The 11088-nt window shown below is 28.9% G+C and overlaps 3 protein-coding genes and 1 pseudogene across 3 annotated transcripts; 2 read left to right on the forward strand and 2 right to left on the reverse strand.

The window, feature by feature from the left end:
• Positions 1 to 208: 208 nt before the first annotated feature.
• Positions 209 to 939, forward strand: LOC102597532 (dirigent protein 22-like). The gene has a single exon (XM_006366553.2). The coding sequence runs from the start codon at positions 253 to 255 to the stop codon at positions 805 to 807; it is 555 nt and encodes a 184-aa protein (XP_006366615.1). The 5' UTR covers positions 209 to 252; the 3' UTR covers positions 808 to 939.
• A 366-nt stretch (positions 940 to 1305) lies between these two features.
• LOC107058806 (dirigent protein 23-like) lies at positions 1306 to 2015 on the forward strand. The gene is made up of 3 exons (XM_015304974.1): positions 1306 to 1360; positions 1472 to 1756; positions 1804 to 2015. Exons 1-3 carry the CDS (start codon positions 1306 to 1308, stop codon positions 2013 to 2015), a joined length of 552 nt encoding a protein of 183 aa, XP_015160460.1.
• Positions 2016 to 5307: 3292 nt separating this feature from the next.
• LOC102595205 (dirigent protein 22-like) lies at positions 5308 to 6091 on the reverse strand. Its single transcript, XM_006366546.2, has one exon. The coding sequence runs from the start codon at positions 6043 to 6045 to the stop codon at positions 5461 to 5463; it is 585 nt and encodes a 194-aa protein (XP_006366608.1). The 5' UTR covers positions 6046 to 6091; the 3' UTR covers positions 5308 to 5460.
• Positions 6092 to 10451: 4360 nt separating this feature from the next.
• The window catches only part of LOC102597843 (dirigent protein 22-like), a 1687-nt pseudogene continuing 1050 nt past the window's right edge, over positions 10452 to 11088 (reverse strand).

The raw sequence follows: 11088 nt of genomic DNA on the forward strand, positions 1-11088 counted from the left end.
TTTAGACGAAGCTTCAATACAGACACCAAACACCAGGTGTACAAATAAAACACCAAGATTATACATTAGCATTTAGCCGCCTGCAACGTGCATAGTGGAGATTAATGTAATGCATATATTTTTAAAATACTCTGAATACATTAATCTTTTCTATCTTTTGACATTTTCAACAACCAACATCTACTATAATATATATTCTCATGTCCTTGTATATGCAATTCATTCATTATCAACAAAAGTAGAAATTAAGAGATGGAAAAAACATGCCTAGTTCTATTGCTTTGCTTTATTCTTATGCCAATAACTCAAGGGGTTGAATTTGGGCCCAAAGCTGTTGAAAAATGGTTCAAGAAGCTTCCTCATGCAAAGCAAAAGGTAACTAAATTTCATTTCTATTTTCATGACATAGTTAGTGGGAAAAATCCAAGTGCAGTTCCAATAATCCAGTCCACATCCCCAATTTTTTTTGGGTATGTTGCAATGATAGACGATCCATTAACAGTTGGACTTGAGCCCGACTCGACTATAGTGGGTCGAGCCCAAGGGATTTATGGTGGAGCAGATCAAAATGAAGTTGCCCTTCTCATGACTCTCAACTTCGTGTTCACAACTGGAAAGTATAATGGTAGCACGTTGAGTGTACTTGGCAGGAACCCGGCACGTCATAAGTATCGTGAGATGCCTATCGTTGGTGGTTCAGGAATTTTTCGATTGGCTAAGGGAATCGCCACCGCGAAAACCTCTTGGCTGAATTCTACCGGTGCTGTTGTTGAGTACAATGTTATAGTCCTGCATTATGACATTTGATGTGTTTTGCTTCTTTTTTTTTAATTATTATTTGTAATTTCATGTTCATTATAGTTGAATGTATACTTCTATAGTTTATGTATTTTGTTGTCACAATAAAGATGTGTGTTGATCAATGAAATGACACCTTTGATCGAGAATTCGGACATAAATTCTTTAAGCTTTTTGAAATAAAATTTACTTATTTGAAAATTATAGAAAAATACTATTAAAAAATATTTGGTGAGTTGATTTTTTAAAAAAGTTTTAACTAATATTTTTATTTGGGCTAAAATTTTAGTTCAAATTCTTAAACATTTTAAAATATTTATACTATTTAACATAGGATACATGTCCAAAGCACGAGATTGAATAGGTCTAACAAAATAAAACAATTGCTAAGTCTATGTATTGATTTCATCATGTGGTTTTTCTTTTTCTTGTAAAATGTAAAAAATAGAGTATATATTTTTGGTGGATGTGTCGGTGCATGCCTTTGTTGCTGTAATTGATAGGCATATGCTTTACGTTTCCTTTTTTATTCCACTTTCGATTTTAAATGATTCCTTCAAAGGTAATCAACTAACAACTTCTATATATATCCGCAATTAATCATTATTTCTCAAAATGGAAAAAACAATCCTACTTCTATTGCTTTGCTTTATTCTTATGCCAATGGCTTAAGGTTTTGTATTAGGACCCAAAGCTGTTGAAAAATGGTTCGATAAGCTTCCTCATGCAAAGCAAAAGGTAACTAAATTTCATTTCTATTTTCATGACATAGTTAGTGGGAAAAATCCAAGTGCAGTTCCAATAATCCAGTCCACATCCCCAATTTTTTTTGGGTATGTTGCAATGATAGACGATCCATTAACAGTTGGACTTGAGCCCGACTCGACTATAGTGGGTCGAGCCCAAGGGATTTATGGTGGAGCAGATCAAAATGAAGTTGCCCTTCTCATGACTCTCAGTTAGTGGGAAAAATCCAACTATAGCCCAAATAGCCCAGGCCAACATGACTGCGTGCCAAATCCCCAACTTTCTTTGGGTTTGTTGCAATGATAGACGACCCACTAACAGTTGGACCAGAGCCCAATTCAACAATAGTGGGCCGAGCCCAAGGGATTTATGGTTTAGCTGATCAAAATGAGGATGCCCTTCTCATGACTCTCAATTTTGTGTTCACAACTGGCAAATATAAAGGTAGCACATTGAGTATAATGTTATAGTCCTGCACTATCATGATATTTAATCTGGAGTTTTGTATTCTTCTTCAACAGAACTTCTTAAAGATGGTAGTCCATTTCTGGACACCCTTAACATAACAAGCTAAGCTGCTATTTCTGGACACCCTTAACATAACAAGCTGCTATATCTCGTCACCCTTTATGAAATTTCTGACTCCGCCACTACGTGCGTTTCTAGCTCTAGGATTTCCAAGACCAAAGATTATTCTCCTAGTTTGTTAAGAAACTAGTGTGCATGCTTACTCATATGTTCAAAATATACCTTCAATTTTGACTTACACGATCCTATGCAATAATAATAATAATTTAACTAGGTTGAGGCCGAATTCTATAGAAAATATGGGAGAACTTCTTAAGTATATGTATCGATATGACTACTCAACTTATAGTTTGGTTTCAAATCCGTAAAAGTTGTAGAGAAAGATTGTAACTATACTAATAAAATAGAAATTAAATCTGATCATAAAATATAACATTTTGTTTATAAAGAAGTATAAGGTAAGATACATTTAGTTACATATTTACGACTAATCAAACTAAAAGAAATATATTATAAATTATATATATCTAATTAAACTTTCATTTATTGTATCCATTGGTTCGGATGAATAAGTGATGATATGACTATCGACATCTAGAATTCACAGAAGAATGTACTATTATATTATTCTTTCGTGTAAAATAATTAGTTATCCAAAACTTTGCTTAAATAATATCAATGCTATTTTATGATAATATATACTTTCCAACTCCGCATATGCAGAGAAACTAATATATATAAAGTGAGTTATGTATGTGAAGATCATGAATTTCAAATAATTCAAATTATTAAAGATATACTAATTAAAAAGGAAAACCCATTACAAAAGATGATCAGAGAGAGTATGTTTTCTTTTTTGAATTATCGTTTTACTTTCTTGGAAGAAGTATTTCTTCACCTTGAAATATGATATTTTGGATGTTACAATATTGTAATGGAACTTCAGAGTTACGTTTATGCTATTGACTATTGAAATTTACTTTTAAACCGTAGGAGTGTATAATAAATCGTTATGATAATTTAAGCCTCTAACTGATTTTTTAAAACAGATTCAAAAGAAAATTTATGTCTTTTCCCTTTTATAAATCTTATATATATGTCTCAAATGCCCCATACAAATACTAACGAACCAAATGCCATAATCTTCTCATGTCAAACCTTGAGTAACTGTTTAAGCAATTGCAAGAAACCTCTTAAAGATTGAAAAGAAAAAGAATATATATATATATATATATTGACAATGTAAAGATCCCGTGACAACGGTTTTTGATTAATCAAATATATATGAATAAATTGAAAAATAGTTTCCTCCATTCCGAACATATTTCAAGTCTCAATTTTGTGGGACACTTTCTTTATAATCGGTTAAAGAAAAAACTTATTTTATACTATAAATTTCAAAAAGTTAATTTATTTTTATTCTTAGAATCTCTTTGTCCAGTCAAATAACAACGATTTATCCTTTTCACACGTGGAGTCTAAAGAATATAGAGATATGCATATGCATATTATATCCCTATTTTTGCGAGAAAGAAAGATTATTTCCGATAGATCCTCAACTTAAAAGAATAATTATTCATAGAAGGGTTATAAGAAGAAAAACAAATAACAACAAAATATCATGATACTAAATAAAAATGAAGCAACAAAAAAAAAGACATACCAAAGAATAAGAAATCATGCAATCACTTTGATGTTGAGATAAACACCTTCATATAAATTAAAACAATACTCTCTATTAATTTACTAAATTACTAATCAATATTTATCATAGTAATAAATTTAACTGTGATTATATAATAATAATAATATGTAATCTGATTATATAAATATTTTTTATACTATAAAAGCATAGAAGTTAAAACTCAAAATGAAATTATATGACCAACTAATCCCCTAGAACTTGGTCAATGGAGTTCTAGATCCATCGTAAAGCTCATGAGGTATAGGTGTCCCACTTTTTGTTATTGATGAAGTCAAAGTTGTTCTACTGCTCACCCACGCCATGCTATGCAATTATAAAGGATTTTTCCACAAGCATATTAAATAAAAAAAAGTACTGTAACTTTTTCTAGCAGAAGTCAATTGATAATATTAACCCTACCAGAAAGTAGGAATACTTTTTTATTCCGGAATAAATTTTCCCTTATTCAAAGGTATCGTGTTCGAGTCCCTTTTTTTTTCCGTTTATTTTCATATGAGAAAAATTGTAATCTATAATATTTTTATATAATTTTAGTTAAATAAAAATATAAGTAAAGAATATATGCAAATCTGAAAACATGCCCTTAGTGAGTAGTATAGTCAATGAGTTCTAGAACTTCATGAGGAACAGGTGTCCCTATTAGTTGTGTAAATAATTAACAAGTTTAATTAGTTCATCATGAATGTTGATATATTCCTTATAACTTTCAATTAATTTGTCTATTTTTAGGAACTTTTTAATTATAACTATCTACATGCAGACATGTTTATGTTATAAGATATTAAAATATTTTGATACATAATTTTACATATGTTTTAATTTAAGATCCTAAAATTTTAAAAAATCTTACATTTTGCGATAAATCAAAACTAGATAATTAAATTGAAATGAAGGAATATACAGTGAGTTGTTGCAGCTGTACTAGATTATTATAGCAATATTGTCTGTAACAACCTAACGCACTACTGTATATGATACTTTATAATATGTAGACTTCTTGTCTTTCAATGTGAGACTCATTATAATATGTAGACTTCTTGTCTTTCAATGTGAGGCTCATTATAATACTTGGCCATAAGAAAGTGTGTATACTAAAATATGAACATTAAAACAATAGTGGAGGTCACAATTATGAGTTATGAGAGGACTTTTGCAAAAGTAGAATCACCTTTTCGAGTTCCATTTTTTACTTTTAAAACATTTGACGATTAGGTGCGCAAAAATTATCGTTGAAGGTTCCAACTTCTAAGAAGTTATATTTGATGAATAGTACTACTATTTCACAAACTAATAATTATTCAGTCTCAATTTATGTGACATCATTTGACTTGACAATAAGTTTAAGAAAGAAAAGAAATCGTTCAACTATATATATTTGTAATCTGAAATAAACTTTAGACATTTGTGTGATGGTAGATCATTTTATTAATGCTAAAAGGTGAATTTTAAAGTACTCAATTTTAAAGTTAAGTTATTTTGACATTAACTTGACAAAAAAAAAGTAGAAATTGTTGTGACAACTATATTTGTTTCTCGCATGATCATGAAACTTTTTTAACTCAACATTGCTATCAAATTACACGAACATTAGAATGGGAAAACGAAAAAAGAACGTACATATGAGAAAAAAAGAAATCAAAATAAAATTAGCAATTCGGCCGTCCCAACATATAATCTTTAACTCAATAATGCAAAACTACAACATTATACTCAACAAGAGCATCACCATTCTTACTAAAAGTATATGTTTTCGCAGTTGCAACACCACGAGCTAGCCTGAAAACACCAGAACCACCAACAATTGGCATCTCTCGATATTCATTCAAAATAGGGTTACGTCCAAGTAGACTAAGTGTACTACCATTATATTTCCCATGAGTAAACACAAAATTCAAACTCATCAACAAACTAAATTCCTCAAGAGAAGCTGCACCAACAATTCCTTGAGCTCGACCAATAGTCGTTGAATTAATTTCTGGTCCCGTTGTCAATCGATCGTCTAATATCGCTAGCGAGCCAAACGCCGTAGGCGAATGAGACGTAGAATTAGCCTGGGCAATTGGTATTGCCGTTGGGTTTTTACCACCAACTATATCGTGAAAATAGAAATGAAGTTTGGTTATTTTTGGTTTTGCATGTGACAGTTTTTGGAACCAATTTTCAACAGCTTTAGGACCTTGTGCAATATTGCAATGAGCTAATGGAATTGATGATAATATGACAATAGCAATAGAGCAATACAATAAAATTGAGTTTAGCTTTGCCATATTTTGGTTTTGTGTTTTTGATTTCTCCAAAATTTATGTATTGTAAGCAAATGTTTATAGAAAGAGGGAAGGATGACTTTAGAAGAAAAGAATAATGTGATGATTTAGGTGGGAATCGTTGGACGCTAATGTTGATTATTTTATTCGCAACCATACTTTCCTCGAAACAACGTAACTTCAACATCCTAATAAACAAATATTTTTCGAAAAAAAATACTAGTTTATATTTTGGGTTAAGAAAATATTTTTTGAAAATAATTGGTTGGTAAGCAAACAATATACTATTTCGGGAAAACATTAATCACTGAATGATAAAGTTAGGAAAATCAAATTATATTTTGACAACATTTTGAAGTATGAAGAATTGATAATCATGTCCAAGTGTTTGAGTACATTATTAATAAAAGAAAAATGATAACCCCACTTAAAAATCAGTGCAAAGTCGAATGAATATCGTGTGAAGATGTTTAAGACTTAATATATATAGTTAACTTATATAGTTTTCGACATACCTAGTAATGTATAGTTTTTTCAGTGAATAATGTTCAACTGGCTACACACCCTTCACTATTCTTCCGGAGACTTTGATAGTACAATCAATTTGCCAAAAAAAAAGTCTATCATACTAAACACGCATTATAAAGTCTTTTGTAAGAGACTTCATGACTTCCACACAGGTCACACCACTCGTGGTGTTTACGTTTGTTTCTAGACCTCCTTGATTAATTTATTATTATAAAATTAATTTTTTATTATAAAAAATTCAATTTCAATTGACGACTTAGATTATTTAATAAATGATAAATGAAGTCTTACAGAATTTTCTAGAATTGATTAATTTCTTGTAAAGAGTGGATTAAATAATTTCTCACTTCAAAATAAACTTGATTTTAAAAAAAATATCAATGTATGAAATTATTTTGCCATCTACTAACTAGCTAGTACAAAATTGAGATTATTCTAGATTATAAGAATTTATAAATAGAAATATTTATTTTAACCGTCAACATATGTTTCTTAAAAAAGATATTATCTATATCTTAGTTATCAATAGCAAGGATTAATGTAAATAACTTGATTGTGCTTACGGACCAAGATTTAACTTAATTAATCTGGATAATTCGACCCGAATTCAGATAAAATGGTTGTGTCCAAATATATTAATGGAGAAAGCTTTATATGTATAATTTATTTTTTAACATACGATTGATGATCTTTCGTATGACATAAGACCATCTCCAACCCAACACCAAATTTTACATCAAATCCTAAATTTGGTGTTTTGAGCTCCAATCCACATCAATTTTTACATCAAATTTGGTGTGTGAATAGTGTTACACCAATTCATTTTTTAAATATTTTAATATTATTTCATTATACAAACTTTTAATTAAACATTATATAAATTGTATGTTTTAATTAAATCTCTTGTATATTTAATTATTTTTTATGTAATATTTTTAAAATATTAATTTTAGATATAAAATTTAGCTTTTTTATAAATTAATTTTTCTATATATGACTTTTAAAAAAAAAAAAAATTATGTTAATTCTACTATAAATTATAATTGGATATAACTACAATTAACCTTCACAAAAATTTAAAATGCAAACATTGAACGTAATGCATTAATAGAGCATTTATGGGAGCACCGTAGTGATCTTGAAAGTTGAATATTTATGTAGAATTTAAAATAATTTTTTCAATTATGTAATGTTTATTTAATTGTATTTCATTAATGATTTCACTTTTATTTGCATCATCCATTATTATGTATAATGTATAATATTTGCTACTCCCTCCGTCCACAACTGTTTGTCAGGGTAAGGTCATGCACACCCCTCAAGAAAAATTTAATACAAGGTGTAGTTTGACTAATATAACCTTACTATACCTAGAATACCAAAAGTCCACTTAATTTTCAATTGAACTACACTATCATTAAGGGCAGAATTGGAAAAAAGTGACTAATTATTTCTTGATTGTTTAAATTGACAATTAATCTTGGACATCTATTTTTAGTATACCTGCCAACCAATTGTGGACGGAGGGAGTAGCAATTTGTATTAATTAAAAAATTATGGTACAAAATGATTTTATATTAAACGATTATAAAAGGAAATAATATGAATTATATATGGTGAATGTTTTAGAAAGAATTTGTTTTATGAAATAAGAAAATATAAATGAAATAAGAAATAATATAATAATAATGAAGTGAGACAAATATTTTTTTTGGTGTAAAATTTGGTGCAGTGGATTGGAGTTGATTACACAAAAAATAGTGTTGATACCAAATTTGGTGTAAAATTTCGTGTTTGGGTTGGAGATTCAAGTGGACGGTTGATCATATTTAGGGCCTGTTTGGATAGCTTATAAAGAGTAATTTGTAAGTCAAAAGTTAAAAGTTATAAGTAGATGATAACCTACTTTTGATTTATTTTAAAACTTTTTTGGCCTAAAAATGGATATTAAAAGCACTTTATAACCCTTTCAAACACCTTCAAAACTTTAAAAACTACTCACCCGTTCATTTTTAATTGTCATGGTTTCTTTTTTTAGAGTTAAAAAACTATAGGAATTTTGACTAGCATTTTACGATGTATTTTTTCATCATATTGATATGCAAAAAATTGTAATTTATAGTATTTTTTGTATAGTTTTTGAATATATCTAAATTTTTTGTTTAAAATATCGAATTAATGTAATCTAATTTAACTTTGAAAATTAATTAAATTAACTTTTGAGGACTGTAACATGACAATTAAAAATGGACAGAAGAAAAACTTAAAAATAAAAAATCCTAAAAATAAGTTAATCCAAATGGACACTTGCACCTAAAAAAAGCATTAAAAGCAATTGTACCGATCCTATCTTGAGAGCACTTTTTGGAAAAGTCACAATTTTAGAATCAGCGTTTGGAGTTTAGATATTTGACTTCTAAAAACAACTGACAAAAAAGTTACGCGAGTTTAGATGCTCAAGCATGGCATGAGACGATTGATTTTTCAGATCGCTTATAATTTCAATTTTTAAATTTTAAATCATTTTTATAAGACACTTTTATTTTTACATCTAAAAGTTTTGAAAAAGTTCCTTTTTTTTTCTATTTATTTTGAAGTGATTAAAAGATCCTAATTTCTCTGTCAAAAATATTGTTTTTTTTAAATTTTATGTTAATTTAAATAATGCTACATAAATTGAAACAATGAACGCAAAATATTCGGTCCAAGTATTAGAACTGTAGAGTAGGTTGGTCACCTACTTATTGCTGTCCATCGCATTCCCATGTGAGGAACAATTAGTGACTTTTGCTTTTGCTTCTACATAAACTTTATGTTTGTTTAGTCTAAATCTGAAATATTTTAATGGCACAATTTATTTTAGTTCATCTTTAGATAATGACAATTTATTTCAACTGTATACGTATTTTGGACAAATATATTGAAAAAATCTTGGGCGAAACTCCATTGTGTGTCGCCAAATAATTTTTTTGTTTAAATGGAATTCTAAACATGTGTTTTTTTTAAAATAAAAAATAAATAAATTTCTGTAAATATGATCTAGAAAAATAATGAATTTAGTAAAAATAAGTTTATATATTATAAAGAAATGTCACATAGAAATATTATTCATATGACAACGTGTGCATCACACCTTCTTGAACCTGTTCCAAGTAATCAAATATAAGATATAGTGATTAAAAATAATATTAGTTTGAATATATATATAATAAAAACATGTCAAGTTACAAAATTTGAAGTAATTTTTCTTTTTCAATGGTTAAAATATTTCTTTGTAGAAACAACTTCTCGATCAAGATTTAATATGACAAGAAAGTGGATGTCATCCCATTTAATTTGGTTAGTTAACGTAGGTGGTCAATTTTACTTCTTTGCAAGAAATAAAACAAACACTAAAATAATAAGAAAGAGATAGAGTATTTGTTATTGACGCATCTTTTGAAGATATTTTTATATCTTTCAATACCATAGTTATCCAAGGACGTAGACCATCGATCAGTATAATATTGACGTAGGTGTTACAAATCCGTAAAGTTCAGGTGGCCAACCAACTAAACTACTAAGATTTTCAAGATAATTACAACTTTTTTATTTTTTATTTTTATCAACTTTTTGTGTTCATTTACCAGTACATAGCTTAATTTAGAAATATAATTTATTTTATATAATCTCAATTCATTGACTATAAAACTATTTACATTATTCAAAACATTAAACATGTCCAAGAAAGTTAGCAATATGTACAATCCTAAACATCTTTAAATGTCTTATTTCATTGTTCAGAACTCATACATCTTAATCCTTGACACAAATTAAAGTAGAGAAACTATATAGGAAATATACCAAATGAACACCAACAAGCAAAGCTTTAAATAATTAAATTAATGTGAGTAATGCAGGACCATAACATTATACTCAACAATAGCATCCCCACTAGTCATATTGATCCAATAGGATTTCGCGGTGGCGATTCCCTGAGCCAACCGAAAAACTCCAGAACCACCAATGATTGGCATCTCACGGTACTTGTGAAATACTGGGTTACGACCAAGTACACTCAGCGTGCTACCATTATACTTGCCAGCAGTGGCGGACCCAGGATTTTTGCTCAGGGGGTTCGAAGTATAAAGAAGAAGTTCAGGTGGTAATGCAAGTGCGCGATGAGCGTAGTAGCCCCTCGGCATGCTCTTTGTACAAGAACCATAGATATTTCATTGGTTCATAAAAGTAAAGACTAAGCTAATCAAAGATATCGAGAACAAAGTTGCATTGATAAGAATTTTAGTGGATCGACTGTATTACATAAGTTAATTCCTAAATCACATGAAAATTAAATGATGAAAAAGGAAGCGAGACGGGGAAGAAAAATATTTACCTTATCATGCTAAATTTAACTCACTTTATCATACCGTATTAAACATTTCTTTTTACTTTTATCATGCTCCATCGAGCATTCTTAAAATTTCTTGTGCTTTTTATACTTTTATTTTGTAATGTTTTACTTTATATTTCACTTTT

This window comes from Solanum tuberosum, unplaced genomic scaffold, assembly GCF_000226075.1.
Source record: "Solanum tuberosum cultivar DM 1-3 516 R44 unplaced genomic scaffold, SolTub_3.0 scf00647, whole genome shotgun sequence".
NCBI classification, from domain to species: domain Eukaryota; kingdom Viridiplantae; phylum Streptophyta; class Magnoliopsida; order Solanales; family Solanaceae; genus Solanum; species Solanum tuberosum.